The 21,311-nt window shown below is 41.0% G+C and overlaps 1 protein-coding gene across 4 annotated transcripts; it reads left to right on the top strand.

The window, feature by feature from the left end:
- Positions 1–9,055: 9,055 nt before the first annotated feature.
- Positions 9,056–21,107, top strand: PTHLH (parathyroid hormone like hormone). 4 transcript variants are annotated; one of them, XM_066365785.1, is made up of 5 exons: positions 9,056–9,152; positions 10,039–10,272; positions 10,797–10,919; positions 16,624–17,046; positions 20,686–21,107. In XM_066365785.1, exons 3-5 carry the CDS (start codon positions 10,819–10,821, stop codon positions 20,693–20,695), a joined length of 534 nt encoding a protein of 177 aa, XP_066221882.1. In that variant the 5' UTR covers positions 9,056–9,152; positions 10,039–10,272; positions 10,797–10,818; the 3' UTR covers positions 20,696–21,107. The 4 variants fall into 4 exon arrangements, with proteins under 4 accessions (XP_066221882.1, XP_066221885.1, XP_066221883.1 ...); XM_066365788.1 differs by having other exon boundaries at positions 16,624–17,094; XM_066365786.1 differs by lacking the exon at positions 9,056–9,152 and having other exon boundaries at positions 9,984–10,272.
- The last annotated feature ends 204 nt before the right edge of the window (positions 21,108–21,311 follow it).

Raw genomic sequence — 21,311 nt, 5'->3', positions numbered from 1 at the left:
GACCAATAACCACTAATAAAATTTAATCAGTCATCAAATAACTCCCCAAAAGCAAAAGTCCTGGACCAGATAGCTTCACAGGTAAATTTTACCAAACATTCAAAGAATTAACATCTATTCTCAAACTATTCCCAAAAATTCAAGAGAAGGGAAGGATCCCAAGCTCATTTCACAAGGCACAAAAGTAAATTATAGGCCAATATCTCTGATGAAATAAATGCAAAAATGCTCAATGAACTATTAGCAAATCAAAATCAGCAATACATTAAAAAGATTATACACTATGATCAAAAAGGATTATTCATAGGATGCAAGGTAGGTTTAATATCTACAAATCAATTAACATAATACAACACATAAACAAAATGAAGGATAAAAATTACATGATTGTATCAATAGGTGCAGAAAAGCATTTTACAAAATCCAGCATTCATTTTTTATTAAAAAAAGAAAATTTCAGCAAAGTGAAAATAGAGAGAACATATCTTAACATAATAAAGGCCATATATGACAAACCCACAGCTAACATTATACTCAATGGTACAAAGCTAAAGACATTTCCCTTGAGATCAGGAATAAGACATAATGTCCACTTTCACCACTTTTATTCCACATATTATTGGAAGTTCTAGCCACAGCAATCAGACAAGAAAAAGAAAAAGGCATCCAAATTGGAAAGGAAGAAATAAAACAGACATTATTTGCAGATGACATGATACTTTATAGAGAGAACTCTAAATGTTCCAACAAAAATCTATTAGTATTATAAATGAATTCAGTAAAGTAGCAAGACAAAAATTAATAGTCAAATATCAATTGCATTTTTATAAACCAACAACAAACTATCAGAAAGAGAAATTAAGAAAACAATTTCATTCACAATTATATCAAAGAAAATGCCCAAAAATAAATTTAATAAGGAGATAAAAGACCTGTACTTGGAAAATTATAAGACATTGAGGGAAGAAATTGAAGAAGATACAAGTAAACAAAAGTATATACCATGTTCATGGATATGAAGAATTAACATCATTAAAATGTCCATACTACCCCAAGCAATCTATAGATTTAATACAATCCCTATCAACATACCAATGTCATTTTTCACAGAATTGGAATAAATAATCCTAAAATTTATATGAAAACACAAGACTTTAAATAAACATAGCAATCTTAAGAAAGAAGAAGAAAGTTAGACATAGCATGCTACCTGACAACAAACTATATTACAGGGCTGTAGTACACAAATCAGCATGGTACTGACATAAAAACAGGCACATAGATCAATGGAACAAAATAAGAAACCTAGTAATAAACCAACACCTACCGTATATGGTCAGTTTACTCTATGACAAAGGAGACAAGCATACACAATGAGATAAAGACAGTCTCTTCAGTAGATGATGTTAGGAAAACTAGACAGACATATGCCAAAAAATAAAACTGGACCATCTTCTTATACCACCTACAAGAATAAACTCAAAATGGAATAAAGACTTAAATGTAAGACTCAAAACCATAGAACTCCTAGAAGAAAACATAAGCATAAACTTTCTGACATTGCTTTTAGTAATAGTATATTAATACATATACTAGTAATATTATATACATTGGGCAAGAGAAACAAAAATAAACAAATAGTACTACATTAAACTAAAAGTATTTTGCAGAGCAAAGAAAACCAACAACAAAACAAAACAAAAAAACTCCAATTATTAGGAGAAGATATTTGCCAATGATACATCTGATAAGGGGTTAATATCTAGCATTTATAAAGAACCCATACAACTTAACACCAAAAGAAGAAAAAAAAAACAGACAGAAGAACTGAAAAGACATTTCTCCAAAGAGGACATAAAGATGACCTTATATGTGGGAAAATATGCTCAATGTCACTAATCACTAGAGAAATGCAAATTCGAACCACAATGAAACATCACTCACATCTGTCAAAATGGCTATCATCAATAAATCAAATACCAAGTGTTAGCAAGGATATGGAGAAAAGGAAAGCTCTGTGCCTTGTTGGTAGGAATGCAGACTGGGGCAGCCACTATGAAAAACAGTATGGAGTCACCTCAAGAAAAATAAAAATCAAACTGCCTTATGACTCATCAGTTTCACTTCAGGTACATATTTGAAGAAACCCAAAACACTAATTTAAAATAATATATGAACCCTTATGTTGATTGCAACATTATTTACAATAGCCAAGTTTTGGAAGCAATCCAAGTGCCCATCAATAGACAAGTAGATAAATAAGTGGTGGTACAGAGAACAAACTGATGGTTGCCAGTTAGGAGGGTGGTTGGGGGTTGGGTGGGAAAGGTGAAGGGATTAAAAAGTACAAAATTCTAGTTAAAATATAGTCATGAGGATGTAAAGTAGGCATAGAGAATATAGTTGATAATATTTTAATAACTGCATCATGCCATGTGGGTACTAGATTTATCAGGGGGACCACTTCATAAATTATATAAATGTTTAACCACTATGCTGTATACCTGAAACAATTAAATAATAATAAACTAATATTGAATGTCAAGTGCAATTAAAAAATTTTAAAAGAGAGAAGAAAAAAAGAATATAGTTGAAACTTTCCCAGATCAAAGACCTTTTCATAAGGATTTCTGAAAACAAGTCTCAAAGAATTAAAAATATGCTTTCATTTCCTAAAAGTGAGGAGGTAGGTAGAAAGAACTGTAATTCAATTTGATTCTACGGGTATACTCAGGAGATCTACTCTGGGCTCACAGCAGAGTTGGGCACATGGGAATTCAATAAACAGAATACAAACAAGAGACTGATGGATTTTTTTGTTGTTGTTTATAGACAATTTTACTAACTAAATGTTTATCTCTTAAAAGCAAAAAGCAAAACAAAAAAAACAGCCTAGTAAGAAGTAATACCTTTTCTAGTCAATTTATTGAATTTAATTAATAAAATAATAAGATCTTTAAAATCTAATAAATACACTGTTGATGAAAGCTAATTTTTTTTAAAAATGGAAAAATTAGATTAACTTCAAAGGGAAATTTTTCAGTTCATATCACCAGGGGAGACTAAAAAATGCTATGCTACCAAGGGTAAGGGGGAGGGAAGCTCCCTAAATTATATAGACAGATAAAGGATAAAAGAATAAAACCTGTTTCTATGATTTTATTTTTATCCTTTCATGAAAAGGAGAGTAAAGAATTCATACTACAAGTCTAAATGTCTAAATTATAAAATATTATATAAAACAGTAACAAAATATTATGCTGGTTTATTTCACACTTCTCAGGGAACATTCAAGCCTCATTTTATTAATTTTTTATAAATAGAGAGAAAGAAAGGTAAAATGTTTTATATCAATTTTATTGTCTTGGGAAATATTTAGTTGACTATATATCCCAATTTCCCCATTAATTATTTGTATTTTGTAGACCCAGAAACTGAGAAAGAGAAAAGCTATGAAAATTATTGAATCATCCTTTCTATTTTACACAAGGCCTTCTCAAAGTTGTTTGTAAGCACGCACACGTGTGTGCACGCTCACACTTTTTTTTTTTTTTAAGTACCAGACCAAGATAAAAGGAAGGGTGAATTCAACAAGCACTGATGGGTCCCAATCTGATGTCTTGTACAGAAATATATGTTTCCATTATGTACTGGATGTTAATTAGATATGCTCCCATAAATAAAATCACAAAACACAAATAAGAGTTATAAATGTTTACAATATATTGTAGCTCTTGTAGTATTTAAGAGAATTCGTTATGCAAATGGAGATGAGATCTCTATAGAGATAAGTGGGTGTGTGGTGGGAGGGAATTGCCAAGATAAATTTAAACGGCCAAAAGGTAAAATGTGGTGATAATTAAAAAGTCAAAACATTCTTTGCCTTAAGTATATAGAAGAGCTTAATTAAGTTCATGAAGATGTCTTCATAAGAGCATACCACAAGAACTGGGCGGAAGTGTACTTTATGGAGATTGGACCTAAAATATCGCAGTATTATATGACACTGTCTTTGTTCTCTCCTTTGCTAAGAGTAGAAATCATACACTGCTCAGGGCTCGGGTGAATAATAAAGAAGTAGCTCTATTAACAATAACATTCCACAAAGATCCCCAACAACTGCTAGGGAAGGAACTGACCAAAATCTGTGAGACAGCAGTCACCCAGCATCAGTTTCCCGCTCAACGAGAGTGGGTGTCTGGACATTACCGTAGCGATGCCATATGAGAAGCATGACAAGATCAACTTGCTTCTCCCTCTTTACAGAATAGACCTTAATACAGGGAAGGGAGGAGGGCTAGTGGCTGTTCTGACAAATCTTCAGCGCGTGAGATGTTTCCTGACAGGGAGAAGACACCTTCAGCAAGGAGCCCATAGCAGCCCAGTTTGGCCTCGGAAGCCCCACCACCACCGCCACACACACACCTATCTTGCTCTACGAGCGCGCGTCCCAGAGTTGGGCAGACGAGCACGTCCAGCCTCGTGCGGAGAGCGCACGGGCTGGGTCGCAGGCCGGCTGGGGCGGAGGGTGTCGCGGCCCCGGGGGGCGGGGGGGCTGTGTCTCGCCAGGACAGCCGGAGCACGCACGTCAAGGAGCCTTAACCACCATGGACAGCTCACTGGCTTCCCCCAGCCAGCTCCGCGCGTTCACACACTTCGCAGGAGCCACCGGCAAGGTTGATTTCTGGGCCCTGGAGAGATGCCAGGCGCTCCGGGCCACACCCCCGCGATCGCCCCCTGTGACCACGGAGCGGCTGGCTCTGCATGGAGAGCGGTCCTCAGAAATTCAAAGCGCCTCCTTGCCCTCACTCACATCAGTCCTTTTAGGTGCTACCGGGGTCTAAGAATCAGACGGATCGAGTTCGCAGACAAAAGTTTGTTCCTTGTCCCTTCGTTTCCTCTCCTCGCCCGCCCGCCCCTCACCCCGCCTCGGCTCTGCAGGTCGTGTGAAACGAAATAAAACCGAGACCGGGCCCAGGGCTCCGGCGGCGCTGAGCTGCCCCGGGCGCGAGGGGCTGGGGGAGAGGAGCCCCGGGCTCCGGGAGGAGAGGACGCCCCTGCACACACCCTCCGGCGAACCGGACCTGCGCCGGCGGGCGGTACCCCCGCCCCACCTTCCTCTCCCCCCACCCCCACCGGGAATGTATCATTAGTCCGCCAGGGGCTTATGTCACATCTGAGTCACAGATGGGTCAGGGGGGAGGAGGAGGGGAGAGCCCCTCTCGCTGGAAGCTCTCTAGCAGCCTCGGACCCCACCTCGGGTCACTGTTCCCAAAGCCTCCTTCCGCCCGCAGCCAGAAGCGGGGTCCCTCCCGAAAAGAGGGGGCGGGAAGGGCCGGGGCCTCCGACTCCACCGGGTGTAAACCACCCACTCGACCCGGAGGAGCGGAGCGCAGCGCGGAGGCCTCGGGTCGGCCGCTCCGGACAGAGCGCGTTCCGTGCGGCACTCGGAGCTCTAGAGAAAAAAAAGTTCAGGGAGACCCGGGGGAAGTGGCTAGACACGCCCAGGGACTTCCCGGCCTCTGAACTTCTCATCGAGCCTGAGCTCCACGGGAGCCAAGCCCGCTCCTCCTGGGGGCTCGTATCCGCCACGGCGACCCAGGTCTGTGGCAGGAAGTGGGGGCTGGTCAGGGTCGGCCCGTCGCTCTCAGGCCTCTTCCGAGACCCTGAACCCCCGTCCTCAGAGGAGCGCGCCCCCCTCCCCGCGGCAGCTGGACAGCGAGTCCGGGGGACCGCAGACAGGGAGCACGCGGCTTCCACGTTCCTTTGCCGCGGCCTTATTTCCGACACAAATCCCAGGAGGGGCAGGCAGGGACCGCCGACAGCGCGATCACGAGCTCCAGGCGAAATAGCACAACGCCCCGTTTGTCCGGATGTCTTTCTGCCTGAGAGGATGGGCACCCTAGTTCCGGTGCTGCCTTGGGGACAGACTGTGAGCTGGCTGGTTTTGCATGGGCGAGAATGGTATTAGGGGGCAACAATTTCCCAGGCCCCAGCAACTTTCAGGGCAGCGTCTTCCAGACAGCCAGGACTCAGATTTTAAGAAGGGACGATTCCCGTCACAGGGGAGCTGGGCATCAGCCAGGAAGGCTGCGTGGCACCGCCAGAGACCACCAGTTTCAGGTTGAAGAGTTGTGCTCTGAGCCAGGTGGGACTTGAAACTCACCCTGTGGTCTCACACAAGCCCAGAGCTGCCTACTTTAGGAAGCCGAGAACTTGGCCCAGAAGGGCACTGCGTGGGCATCAGTCAGGACTCCTGTGCTATATATCCATCTTCTCTCTCTCTCTCTCTCTCTCTCTCTCTCTCTCTCTCTCTCCCTTACACACACACACACACACACACACACACACACACACACACACTCCATCCCTGGCCAGAAGACTACTTCTCAAACGTGTTCTTATGCTCAGGAGTTTAGGAGGTGCACAATTGCTGGACCTTGGAGAACTGGTCTCTACAGACCCTCATTTCCAAAAGACCTTCTCGTCTCACATTGGCCTCAGCCCCTGGGGCAGGTTACTGCATCACTGTTGGGCTTTCTGGTGCTCTTTGGGGAAAGCCGAACACTGCCCAGGAAGTAGGGAAGGGTGAGGCTGGTGTGAGACCCACTTTTCCAATGAGACTGATGCATGTCTAGGTGCTTTTTCCTGAGGCAGCTCCTCCAGATGTCAGCAGCCAAACCTGTTCCTGGAGAAGGAGTCACTGTTTCAGTCTTATCCTCATCTAACTACAGAAGTTTGATAATGGAAACACACCTTTTCCTACCCTCACTTGGGATTTGAAGGTATTACATCTCCTTTTTGCTATCTTGGGGTCAGCTGGCAACAGCTTTCTCTCAAGTCTCTGTCCAGGCAAGTAAATGATTTGGAACTCTTTGTAATGGCGTCAAAGGATAACTTGACTTGATCCAATTATGCAAACTTGTCTTTGTAAACAAAGAAAAAGTTTGGAGTAGAGAAGGGATGAGTTTAGTTGTTTGCTTTCATAGGATTTAAGAGATATAGCTTGGAGCTATAGATTGGCAAATGTTATATCTGGATGCTTATTGGTAATAAGATAAGGGAATTTCTCAGCCCAGGTGCACTGTTTAAAGAGCTATAGGTACTTTTCTGATTTGCATGTTAGTATCTTTGTTGTTTGGGCTGAGAAGGAAAAATGATCTGAGGAGAAAAATGAAATAGGTAAACATAAATGCTTTATTTTTCTAAATTGCAAGAGGAAAACATCTCTGGAGGTTTAAACATCAACTGGCTACTTAAACATGAATTTAAGTGTAAAAGTGCACTTAAATTTTTAGAAAATCTTTTAAAAATTGGACTAGTCTTTCATGTAAGAGTAGATCTCACAATGCTAAACTGTCTTCACATAGAATACTTCAGGTTAAATACAGGCCTGCAAATCTTCCTATTTGCTAAAGTGCATTCATGTGATAGCAAGGCCTAAGCAAACATTCAGCTTCTATTGGCACTCATTCTATTCCTAAGGGGAGGAAAAAAAGGAGGGGGAAAAAAGCCTTCCAGTGTGAAGTCATCTCATTTGCATTCACATGTCCTCAGCATTATTATAGAGGTTACTCGGTTATATTGGAAACTAGATTATGATGTCAGAAAATACCCTTTTCAGAAAGGCACAAAGTCAGGGTCCTGGGTATATATTGAGGAGAGTTTCTGCTGAAAGTAATTAACAGGCAGCTTAGAGGAGATACCTGCTTTCTATCTTTCTAATAATTGCCTTTGGTGGGAACAGAACAGACTCCTTACAGGAAGTTTTTAATTCATTTAAGATTTAATTTTGCTTTTTAAAAAACAACAACAAAAAAAATTACTCCTGGAAGAGGTTGCTGAGATCTTTTTTTGGCCAGAAGAACAGTCAAGACTGCAAACCAAGAAAAAGGTGAATAATAAATTATGAGGGAACTTTGGTATTCTGAGTATATAAAGACTATGTTTCCTTTGTCTATTTTTTCTCATTTTGTAGGAGAGAGGAAATTCAAAAAATATTTTGTAGGTGTTTTGCCATTAACATGAGGAAAATGAATGGTGAGGAAAAGAAAGGAGAGAGAAGAGAAAGTCAATTTTATTTTTAATTACTTTTTTTAAAGCAGCATAAATCAAAGCACTATATTTATGTCAGTCATTACAATGTTCTGAAAGTATAATGATTTTATTTATAGCATAAGTGATTTAGAATTTTCAATCTGATTTTTGCTTTAACTCTTTTTTTTTTGGGGGGGGGGGCTGACTTTCTAAAGCCAAGCTAGTTTGAAGCTTGCTAAATATCTTTTGTGTGTGTGTGTGTGCAAGCAAATATTATCACTTTAATGCTAAACAACTTACAAGTATAAAGTGACTCATTGCGATTTACTCTTTTACAGATTTCTCCCTTCAGGTCTAACGATTACATTCAGGATCCTGCATCTTCTTGAAAAGAATTTAATATAAATCAGAAAGTGTTAGAGGTTCAAACGTTGACATTTTTGAATGCTGTTACTTTGTCTTTCCATGACAAACAGGTCTAACATTTAGAAATTCTTAAACTTTCAAGGGAAATTGTGGAAATTCCCAGAGATTTTATTTTAGTGGGAGGAAGCCAAGTTTTTAAAGTATAGAGTTAAAGTAATCAAATGAGAGAGCAGCTTTTGAGAAGGGATGACCCCCCCCCCCCCATCCAAACTGCAGTTAGAGGTGGATGAAGCCGAGGTGAGCGAGGGTCGGTGAGAGGGCGCTATTTCACCCACGCGTGGTAAATCTGTGGAGCAACAGCTAGAAAGCCAGGCTTGATAAAGGTCTGGTTTTCTTAATGATCTGAAATCTCTAAATCACACTAGCCTTCTAGAGAGTGATGGAATCCACCAGTAGGACTGTCTATCTAGATGACAAACATCCCTTGTATACTATCCAACCTCCCGCGTTTATTTCAGAGAGATAGAGGAACTCTTGGGGAGGGAGTTCACGCCCACTGCAATCCTTCCTAGATGATACTGCTCAATAATTCAGACCAGTCTTTCTCCCCCGCCCAATAGTGTCGGGAAGAAACCCCTGCTTTCCCTTCGCTTCTCCGAAGCAGAGCAACAGACGATAGTTTCGCTGCATCTTGGAACTGAAGTGACACGGATAGAGTCACCCTAGAACATATGACACGGGACTAGGAGGTGAGGGGGCGACAGAGTAGGTTCTCCAGGACGACGTAGGTTAGAGCCTGTTTGGTGGTCGAAAGGGCCGTGTGCGCTCCCGCTCCCAGGAGAGCTGGTTCCCCTCGGTCATTCAAAATGGGGTCTCCATCTTGTGCGCGGGTTTTCTTGGACGGGCTCCAGATGTCCTCAGCTGTTCTGAGACAGCAAGAAATGTAATCTTGATCTGAAGTCTGAAACCATTTTTCCTCTTGTAAGAGAAGGATCTCCCCCTTCCTAGCCGACTCCCCACGCAGCTTGTCCCAGGAAGGGCCAGAAAATAGGGTTTCCAACTCACTCCCCGTGCTCCCACAAGCGGGTTTAGGGCTCTTTACAGCCGCGGGCCCACAGCCCGCGACCTCCTCGCGGAGGATCCCGGGCGCCCGCGCTCCCTGGCCCCGGCTGCTTGGCCTCCTCCTTGCCCGTCCGCCCCCGGCGGCCCCGGCGGCCGCGCGTCTAGCCGGCCCCGGCTGTTGCGGCGCGCCAGGGTCAGTGGCTGCCCGGGGCTGTCCGCACGCCCTCGGGGACCTCAGATGGCAGATACGCCCGGCAGTCCGGGGCTGGCGGGACCCAGCGGGGGTGAGCGAGCCCTCCCACGCGCCCGACTCCGGGACGGCGCGGCAGGGCTGGCCCTCCGGGGTGGGGCTAGGCGAAGCTCGGGGCAGCCTCGGGGGCGGCAGGGCGGGAGGCGGGGAGCTCCTCCGTGGCTGCGCCTTCCCAGCTCGTGGCTCCCCGCTGCTCTCTCCGGCCGGCGGGGCCGCTCCGGCCGCCCGTCGCCGCCCCCGCCCCCCACGCGCCCGCGCCCTCGCTCGCCCCGCGCGCGTTCCTAGGGCGCCACCTCTTTGCGACTTGCTCACTTCTCCCGCAGGTTTGCTGGGAGCGTGTGAACATTCCTCTGCTCGGCTCTCAACTCGCCTCCAACCTGCGTCGCCCCGCCAGAATGCCTCCCCGCCCGTGAACCCGGCCGCCGCCGCCCCTCCACGCCGCTATTAGCCCGCCCTCGTTGCCACCTGGCCCTCCTGATCGACGACACACGCACTTGAAACTTGTTCTCAGGGTGTGTGGAATCAACTTTCCGGAAGCAACCAGCCCACCAGAGGAGGTAGACAGACAGCTATGTGTATATATGTGGGTCTCCCTACAAGTGGCTCTGGAACAAGACGGCCTAGTTCGCAAAGAAGCTGACTTCGGAGGAGGAAACTTTCTTCTTTTTAAGAGGGAGTTAGCCCTGCTCCACGAACCCAGAAGAACTGCCGGCCAGATTAATTAGACATTGCTATGGGAGACGTGTAAACACGTTTGCTGCTCATCATTGATGCGTATATAAAACTATTTCATTTTGGTTATTATTTCAGAGGAAGCGCCTCTGATTTTTCCCCCCTTTTCCGTCCCTTTTTGCCTGTGTGGTTTGGCAAAAGCACAGTTGGAGTAGCTGGTTCCTAAATAAGTAAGTGCTGAGAGGTTTCAGAGAAAGTTGTTTTTTTTTTTTTTTTTTCCTTTGCAACTTGGGAGATGCCCTTGATGTTGAAGAGGCTATATGAGATCAGGCTAAAAAGGGGAGCGGGGTAGTTCCGGGAGATGGAGATTACGGACTGACACTTTGGACCCCTTTCCACTCTGCCGCAGGTCCTGAGAGCGAGAGGAGACGATGCTGCGGAGGCTGGTACAGCAGTGGAGCGTTGCGGTGTTCCTGCTGAGCTACTCGGTGCCCTCCTGCGGGCGCTCAGTGGAGGAGCTCGGCCGCCGACTGTAAGTGCCCGGTCTTCCCCGGGGCGCCGGGAGAGGGCTGGGGAGGCCAGTGGGAGAGGCCGCCAGGCTGGGGCGCTGCCTGTGGCTCACAGCGGTCACGGATGCTCTTCGCCTGGGGTAGAGAGCGGGGAGATCCGTCTACCTGCGTGGGGCAGAGCCGGGGTCCTCACACTCAGCGGGAGAACTGATTGAACCTCCAGGAAAGACAGGCAAGAGACAAATTTTATGTAAGTTTCCGCAAGGGGGAGAGTTTTTGTTTTATTTTTACAGAACTTCTAGGCAAAGATTCTCTGCGTCTAGTGAAAGAAAAAGGTTACTTTCAGGACCTGGGAAGGTTTTGAAACCCTGAGAAATCCGAGAGATTGAGATAACTCGAGGAAGCTAAGGGATCCAGGGAGCACGTATGTCTGTGCGCGCTTCTATACATACCGAATGCGGGTGGCAACTGGTGCGTAAAAAGCCAAACCTTACATCTAATTTTATTATGAATGACATAACTTTAAGCATATAAAATGGGACCACATTACATAATAAAGGCATATTATATAAGAAAGTAGCAACAACTTTGCAGTGGCACAAGTCCACCGTTTGTATTGATATCGTTCAGAACCGCTGGCGTGCTTGATTCCAAAGTGAGTAAGGTGTGGGGGCTTTTTGTCCTTGGAATTTTCGCTAATAGTTCTTTAACCTGGAGCCACATACTTGCACGGTAGACTGAAAACTTGTATTTTGGCATTCTCGTTTGGTGATTCTTTTGAGGATAATTTTGACTTTAAAATAATCATACATCCGAGTACACCAGGTAAATATCACTATGTTGCATGACTGAAAAGATGGAAGAGTGGTAGAGTAATGTTTTCTTCACAGTCTCTTGGACCTAGCAGTTCGCTAATGTATGTAACTCTGTCTTTGGGTATCTTGACACTGCAGACTCAGTGTTCAGGATGAGAAAACCATAAAGTTTGAGAACTGAGAAGAGTTTGCCTCTGGAGAAGGAATTAAGGGGAACTTTTTACACTAACAATAAAAATGGGAATACCTGATATTTACAAATAAGTTCATGGTGCTCCCTTGTAAGTTCCTAAAGGTGTACAAAAAGGCAACCCTTTTATATGTGTCCATGGTCTATTATTATTAGAGCAGAAAATCCTTAAATGAAATTACTTTAGACATGTCTGAACCTTGGCACCAAAATGAAAATCTATTATGAATTTCCTAAGGCAAATTGTGTAGAACATTGTACTGAAGATAAAGCTGCATTGTATTCTTCAAATCAATGTTTTGTTGATGTATTTCTGAAAAAATGTCTTCAGAAAGTTTGCTCATTTTGAGACTTGTATTAAATTCTGTTGTTTAAACTTCATATATAAATATAAATGAAGAGTGAATTTTTTCTTTAAAAAAGTGATTTTTTTTAAGCGTGCTAAATAGTGTATTTATTTGGCCAAGAAATACTGTCTTGGAACCCAGCCAATTTTTTCTTTACAGTTGTTTAAGAAATACCTGTTTTCTCTTTTGAGAAACAGTAAATGAACCATGATTAAATCCACAGTTATGGCATTAAAATAGTACTAATTGTCCTAAAGGCTATTTTTAACTCTTTTCATTGCACCTTGCAAAATACACATCAAAAAAAAAATAATTTAGCAGCCAAAGACTCTGGTATAGTTTTGTTTGTGGGTGAAATATAATATTGTAGTCAAACACTCACACTCAGCAGATGGTCATAAAACTACCACAAAACATTCTTATAGTTAATGGCTAATAGATCATCACATTACTGCCATGGTTTTCGTGGAGGCTGAAATCATCAGTAGATGAAGATGTTTCATCAAATTATTATAGCCAAATGGAGTTTAGAAAAACAAGTCATTATTTTTGCATTGCTGCCAAGTAACAATAAAAGAAAACATTAGTCTTCTATTATGCTAAATCAATATAGTTTTTTGAAAGAAATTTTAACAATCAAACCATGTTACTTCCCAGTTACCTTTCATATCAAGTGTTAGGGCAACTGCTCTAGATGTTTTTCTAACTAGAGGCTAACCTTTAAAGGAGAGGAAACTACTACAACAATAACACTGTCAATCCATGCGAAAGAAGCAATATAGGTTTGTGAAACTTTTGGACATGTGAATCCAAAGACTTTAATTAATGAAGCTAGAATATGGATAAGTTGGAGGTTGGAAGGTGGGGCCTATGGGCATTACGGTCCAGATGAGCATGGCTTATGGCAGGTGGCAACCTTTGTGCTTAAGTTAGAGAGGGAACCCATGCAGATTCAGAAACCTAAAACATCATTGGCTGATTTGCTGAGGAACCAGACTGGGTCTATTCCACTTAATGAAAAGCATAACTTTCAACTGAGTCATCTGTGTTGGAAGGGACTTTTGGTGAATCATCTTAACTCTAACACCCTAACCCTGACTGTTCCATGTACCAAAGAACTTTTCTTCCCAAACCCAGACTCTTTAGGAGCCTAACATCAGCACAAGGATGTTGTTTCTTCCTGTGCTGGAAGAAGAATTTCCATCCCTCTGTTTACTCCATGTTCCTTGATAGCTCCTTAGAAATTTAATCTTTCCTGAAAACTCCCTTGAGGGTTATTTTTCTTTAAAACAGAACATCTGTATTTCAACTGAATTTAGAGTTATCTACATTAAGCATTTACCCCACATTTTTGCAATTTTTACTTTTTTACAATAGTCAAAGGAGACTAAGAATATCATATACTTGTATTTCCATGTTGGAGCTTAGGTATGTAATAAGTTCCATGTGAACCATTGTGCTATATAATGCTTATAGACATATAGAGTGGCAGACTATTACTGAAGCTATATTTACAACTTAAATATTTCAGAATTATCTAAATCAAAATTCTCCTTAATTTGAATTTATTACTCATTACCTATGTGTATATCTGGTTTGTACAGACTGACCCTTTATCCTTGTATCAGTTTATGTCTTATTTTGAAAATAAATAGAACCTTCTATGGATCCCATTCCTTGTTAACAATAAAGATACTATTATATTCCTGATCCTCTAATTCAGTTGCCCAATTAGAAAATGCATTCTTCACAATAGTTTAAATACAGAAGTCTTTGAACTAGTAAGTAAATATGTAACAGCCTTTCAGATTTAGCATTTAAGAAAGTCTGTGTATTTTCATGTATTAACAATTATCCCTAAAAGACAGAAAGAAGTTTTGTACCTCACAAGAGATGTACTATTTTAAACTGGACAAAGTCATGCCGTATTGTAGACTTTTTATAAAAGAGAAGAACAGAATGATCACTCCTTTTCCCATGAGAAACATCCTGGGAAAGTTCAGTGCTTGAGTTAGGAAGGCACTGTGACTCACAGTTGACAGGCTGGCCAATACGACAGGCATATATGCCAGTCAGAGGAGGCATGAGCAATGTGGCTGGATTAGAACAGACCAACCAGTAAAAGCTTTAGCTTCATGTTAAGCTAGAATGGGTTGTATTATATACATTTGGAAAGCAATACTTTCCAAATTTCCTGGCTGTATGCCAGGATTTGAGAAAGAAAGAAAAATCTCCAAATACTGTAAATTATCATTGGTTAAGAACTTCTTAACGTGACATGTTGCTAAAAGATACTTATTAAACTACTATACTTTTGAAATATGCAATTATATCAGTCCTATTCTTTAAAAATGTTGCTAGAGGATATAAATATATTCTACCAAAGCCTCAAATTTGTAGATTATTGAAAGTTTCCAGAATACTAATAGTGCCACAAAGTAAGTGAATTTTAATCTAGTCACATGTGGCACCTTCAAAAAGGAAGAGAGACTCTTCATGCCTCATTTAAACCAGGTTCCTGTTAAATTCCTTTCCGTTAAGTCATGTCTTTTTTTGAGCAAGCTACATGGCTTAAAGTCAGTCCACACGCGAAAATACTAAAAAGAAGCTGGCATTCTAGCTATAAGGTCCAGAGAAATAGTGAGTGGTTTTTCATGTCTTACCCTTCTTGACTCACAGTGTAACTGGACAATCTCTCATCCCGCAGTAAAAACCCAAGCTCTAGGTATCCTAGTCCTTTACTTGGATGATGAAAAGGGATGCCTTGGGGGCAATAAGCCAGATCTTTCAAGGAAAGTGAGAGATTGCTGTCAACTTTCCCATTGTCACGGTTCCCACCACAGGTTTTTCACTCTGTGCCCTTTCTTTCTTGTTTTCTCAAGATACACTTCAGTGTCAGAAGGAGAAAGGGTTGAGGATGGTGAAAAGCAACCTGGGTTTTGAATCAAAAGAACTCTCTGTGAAACCCTGGCTCTGCCTGGTTTCATTGTGTGGGCAAGGGCGGGGCCTTCAATCTCTCTGAACCTCACTTTCCCCATCTATAAAAATGAGGGCAATGCTATTTGTTATTATCATGTTTCTTTGGGGAGTTAAAGGAGTTGTACTAGTGAAAGCAATAAGGGAACTAGGTAGCACTGTGTCAGGAAAGTAAGAATACATGGGATGTAGCCTGTGAAATATCCTCAGATACTTTAGAAAATGAACCACTTTGGAGATTTATTTCAATGGGAGAAATAGGTAGAGATGCAGCTGGCATAATATGACAGATTAATGTATGTAATACTTAAATATGTTTAATACTATATACACAGACCAATAATTCATGAATGGATGTTTAAGCAAGAGCCAGGGTGTCACATAAAAGGATTGGTAGCAAATTAATTTATTCTTTTTCACTATATTTTTATGAGATTGTTGTTTGAATAGGAAAATCATGTTCTGTTTTAAGAAATATTTTTAAAACAAGTACAAAATGTGACAAGAGTAAGAAGTGAATTTCTTAACTAAGTACTAAGAAAATACCCCCTGAAATGCTAAATTAAAAAAAAATGATGCACAGAAGAAATAAAATGGTCTCACTTAATTTAAACACACAAAGAAACCCATTTTAAAGAGACCACCCACTGCTTTACAGAAAATTATGCATGCATTCTCTGACAGTTAGCCTTCAAATATAGGTTCTTGGTAGCCTGTAGTCTGATACGTTAAAATTCAGTCTGGGAGGTGGTTTCCTAGACAGGCTTCACTGCTCACTTTATCCTTCAGCCTTTGTTTGCTTTTACCCTTACAGTTTGCTGTTCTTTGAGATTCAGTATTATTTTCTTAGTGGGGGAGCAGTAGGTGTGTGTGTGTGTGTGTGTGTGTGTCTGAATGTGTGCACACATGCATGTGCGCGCGCGCACACACACACACACACACACACACACACACACACACCTGGGGCAAGTACTCCAGTAAAATCAGCCTCCTTGTTATTTCCCACGCTAGGACTTCTGGATGTATTTCCCCAAAACAACTCTGGAAAACCATGGAAAGCAGTTCAGTGGTTTCTGCTCCTTTCTGAGAATAACTGAATCATGTTTAATTGAAAAGGGAGCATAGAAATCTCTAAATCTGACCCCTTCTTTTTACATAGATGAAGCCCAGGAGGCCCAAGAATGTTTGTGTTCTCCCCAAGGTCACAGGTCCAGAACGAGGCAGCACTGGTGCTCAGCCAGGGAGACTACCTGCCCTTCCACTCCTGGCCCAGAGCTGGCCCCTCTGCCAGCCTTTGTACTGGATGGGAGCAGCTGGAAAACTAGAGAGCTTTCCTCAGAGCTTTGCAACAACTAAAATTCCATTGCTTTCTTTCTCTCCTGCTATTTTCCCCCTAAAGCAAAAGAGCCGTGTCTGAGCATCAGCTCCTCCATGACAAGGGGAAGTCCATCCAGGACTTGCGGCGACGATTCTTCCTTCACAACCTGATTGCAGAAATCCACACAGCTGAAATCAGAACTACCTCGGAGGTCTCCCCCAACTCCAAGCCTGCGCCCAACACAAAGAACCACCCCGTCCGATTTGGGTCTGACGATGAGGGCCGATACCTAACTCAGGAAACCAACAAGGTGGAGACATACAAAGAGCAGCCACTGAAGACACCCGGCAAGAAAAAGAAAGGCAAGCCTGGAAAACGCAAGGAGCAGGAAAAGAAGAAACGGCGGACTCGATCGGCCTGGCTAACCTCTGGCGTGGCTGGGAGTGGGCTAGAAGGGGACCACCTGTCTGACATCTCCGCGACATCGCTGGAGCTCAATTTCCGGTAACTGGCTTCCTGGCCCACAGCCTCTCCTTGGCGCTCTCAGCAGGGGTGTGTAGCCTCCCTTCTGCCTTTATCTTGGACCAACCTTTCTGCTTTCCCCATCAGTCACTGCACAGTTGAAATGTTTGCAAAACCAAGATGACTCAGAATGCTGTCTGACTTAAGACAGTGTCCTCCTGCCCCCATAATACACACACAGGGCTTTAATAACCTGTTTCTCTTCATCTTTGCACACCCCCAACACTAATCTTTTAGTACTCCACTAAAAAACTTCATTTCTTATTCACGCTTCAGAAGCTAATGATCACCTTTATCATTTGCTAGACAAATGTATTTATTCCCCTACCCTCATACCTCAGCAAGCTTTCTTGATTGTTTTGCATGTCTTACTCCCCCCCCCCCCACACACACTTGAGGGGAGAACATAGAAGGCTTTGATATAATCTATAAACACTACAGAATACTATCTTACCATAAAGAATTCTGAGCCATTCACATTTTTAAGTTTATTTAATTAAATTTTAAGTTTTATTTTCATTTAAATAAATTAAAATTTCAAACACACACTATCCATTTATTTAATTCAATTTAACTCTGGTTTCTACCAGTTTATAAGAAAATAATGATTTCTGAACATTTTTAAGTATTGACTTGGGAAGGATATGTTTTTCTCATGTATCTATTTCCCCACTGGCAAGTTGAAATAATTTGGGATATTGCAATAAGAATAAAACTTCACATCAATGTGGCTTGTCTAATCTTAGCTCACAGACATGGGTAGTAATAACATTCACAGACTTTGGAACCAAATACCTTCACTTCAAACTTTGGGTCTGAATGTTATAGTTCACAACTTTGGGCTAGTTATTTGGTCTTTCTAAAAATCACTTTTCTCTCAAATGATGGTAATTATTGTACCAACCAGATAGGGTTGAGTGAAGATTAAATGAGGTTACATGGGTTAAATGCCTGTCATATAGTAAACTCTCAATAAATTACAACTTGTTTTCACGCTTTTAGACATGCTTCTTGATCATTCACTCTATCTATCTATATTGGTGTGTGTGTTTCTGTGAGGCAAATATTAATCTCATTTTATAAACTAAAAAAACCCAAGACTCCACAGTGAACGGGCCTGAGCAGTCCCGGGAACTGGGAGAGGTAGTCCTCAGAACTGCATTTATTTCCCCATTTTCTGACACTTGGGCCAGTTCTATTAGTGCTGCCTCTAGATCTATGCATTTCCACTGATAGTATCTTCTCTGATTTTTACTTTTCAGCACAGCACTGCTGTGGGGTTTGAAAGAAGATGGAAAACAGCACATGCATGTGTCATATGCAGCTAATGACCTCTTATTTAAGGAGTCCCTTGTGACTTCTCTAGTTCATTTCTCCGGCTAGAGATAGGGTTACAGAGGGATGTTTCAAAGGGGAATTTAAAACATTTTTTTTAAATGTGTATTTTATTGATTTTAGAGAGAGGAAGGGAGAGAGCAGGAGAGAGACAGGAACACCTGTTCCTGTATGTGCCCTGCAGGGATCAAACCAGCAACTCTGTGCTTTGGGATGATGCTCTGACCAATTGAGCTATCTGGCCAGGGCTCAAAGGGGAATTTGAACCTATTTACCATCACTTCTCTCTTTGATTTAAGTTGACAAAACCCATCATTAAATAGCATATAAAATGATAATTATATTGGATAAATAGTAGTTTTAGTGATCAATAGATAGGGGTACTAGAAAATGTCTAATAGATCTAGAAAGGGTAACAAGCCTTATAAATGTTGGCTCAATGCAGATATTCAATGTATTTTGAGATATGATCCTAATAGTGCTTATTTATAACAATGCAATGATTCTGTTGCCAGAACCTATTTTTATCCATTGTCTTATTCTAAATATATGTGTGTGCATGTATTTAAAAAACAGAAGTACACATACTTTTTATGGATCTTATTTAAAAGTTGCAATGTGCTTAAGTATCCAGAGAACTAATGAAAATCAGCACTCGTCAATTCTTATTCCAAAGCTATCCCTAAGTTAAAGTAGATCTAGTAAAAATTAGGCAGTGGCCTAATCAAATCCAGACCTAGGACTGAAAGAAATAGAATATTTTTGCTTCTCCTTTCTATTCCCTGGTTGTGAGGAACATTCATGGAAAGCACTGTTTGTTTGGCAGCCAGATGTTGGCACTCTCCCAATACAACCCAACAGAGGTGCAGGGAAGAGTGGGGAAATTTAGAAGTGTATTGATGAGAACATCTGGGGCCATGCAAATTTTGTAGTACAAATAGAACCTTTTCAGAATAACTATTTTAAAATTTTATAAGCCACCAAATTTTTATTACTATCCTCTCTTTAGTCTCCACAGTATTTATAGGATGATCTGAGAGGACTGATGTTAAGGCAAGCATGAACTTTAGTATAATATATATAGCAGTTCTAACAGAAACTGCTGGGCTAACACTGCCCGGCTTCTCTTCATGAACCATTCAGTGGGAAATCGATAGCTTTAAACTTTGGAAATTTTAATGTTGCAAATAAGATGTCCAGATACAAGAGGACATTTCATTGAGACCATATATTTTGCCTTCGTAAATACTGATTTATAAATAATATAAAAGGGCTTTGGATATACTAAAGCATCACATACACGTATAATAAACACACACATATATTTTTAGGTCTTGTTACATGTTTTCTTTGGCTATTCCAATGCAGGCCTTTGTTAGAGGGAAATCAGAAAGAAGGGTAGCAAGCGAACTGGTCAAATGCTCTTTTACTTGGTCCTTTATTTTGCTTTTTTTCTTTCTTTCCTTCTGAGAGCATAATTATTCAAAATGCTATTCATCCTCTCCTTGCTTACACCACTTTTATACTTTTAAATCAATTGATTTTTTTTTTTTATAATTTAAAATAGGCTTTTCCAATTTCTAATGCAAGATTCATTCAAACAACCAGCAAAGTAAGAAACAAATAAGTCTGTCTTAATTTTGGCTCCAAAAACTAAATCCAATGATAGTTTCATTCATTGAAATGAATGCTTAAGGAAAGTTAAGAAAGTGACAGATGTCATCAAATCATTAACCAAACATACTCTGTTTAATTATGCATCCTTCCAACATTTACCATAAGTCACACACTTTTGATTACCCTCACAACAACCCATTATCCTAGCAAGAGATCGGCCAAGTGAGAACATGGAAACATAAGACATCTATGATTCACTGACATCAGGCCTCGCTAGGGAATAAAACTCTAAGCAAGGTGTATTTAGTGCTGGATTGCATAACCTAGCCTTATTTCCGAATTCAAAAATGTGTGCCTTCTCTTTCCAAATTTACCAATTGGCAGCTTTGGGAAATCTCACATGGTCTCCTTTTTCTGACAGAGTTTCCTTAGAAACGCTGGCCTTTCTCATTCTGCACTACATTGACCATTTGATTGAATACTGTGGCAGAGGTTCTAAGAGTCAGATGGATCCCACAATTACCTCTTTTAAAAGACATTTACAAAAAGTCCCCTAGATTTCTTTTTGTGTGATTTTATGTTCCTCAATTTATACTTTTTATTTTATGTCTCTTTATTTATAAGAATAATTTACCTATTTTCTCTTCTTTCCATTCCTTCTCTTTTCAGGAGGCATTGAAATTTTTGCAAAGACCTTCAGAAGACATATTGCAGGATTCTGTAATAGTGAACATATGGGAAGTATTAGAAATATTTATTGTCTGTAAATACTGTAAATGCATTGGAATAAAACTGTCTCCCTCATTGCTCTATGAAACTGCACATTGGTCATTGTGAATATTTTTTTCTCAAGGCTAATCCAATTATTATTATCACATTTACCATAATTTATTTTGTCAACTGATGTATTTATTTTGTAAATGTATCTTGGTGCTGCTGAATTTCTATATATTTTTTGTAACATAATGCACTTTAGATATACATATCAAGTATGTTGATAAATGACACAATGAAGTGTCTTTATTTTGTGGTTGATTTTCATGAATGCCTAAATATAATTATCCAAACTGGTTTTCCTCTGCGCATGTAAAAATAGCAGTATTTTAAATTTGTAAAGAATGTCTAATAAAATATAATCTAAATTACATCATGACTCAGAAAGTGAATTATATCCTTTAAAATTTCTAATAAAAGAAACAAAATGTAATTTTTACACTGTATTTGATATGGCCTTAAGTTTAATATGTTTATATTGGTACGTATTCCAACATTTTTACATTAGCTTTAAGTTTAAA

This window comes from Saccopteryx leptura, chromosome 2 (genome assembly GCF_036850995.1).
Source record: "Saccopteryx leptura isolate mSacLep1 chromosome 2, mSacLep1_pri_phased_curated, whole genome shotgun sequence".
NCBI classification, from domain to species: domain Eukaryota; kingdom Metazoa; phylum Chordata; class Mammalia; order Chiroptera; family Emballonuridae; genus Saccopteryx; species Saccopteryx leptura.
Note: the sequence above shows the minus strand (reverse complement) of the source record. Positions and strands in the feature narration are given on the sequence as shown.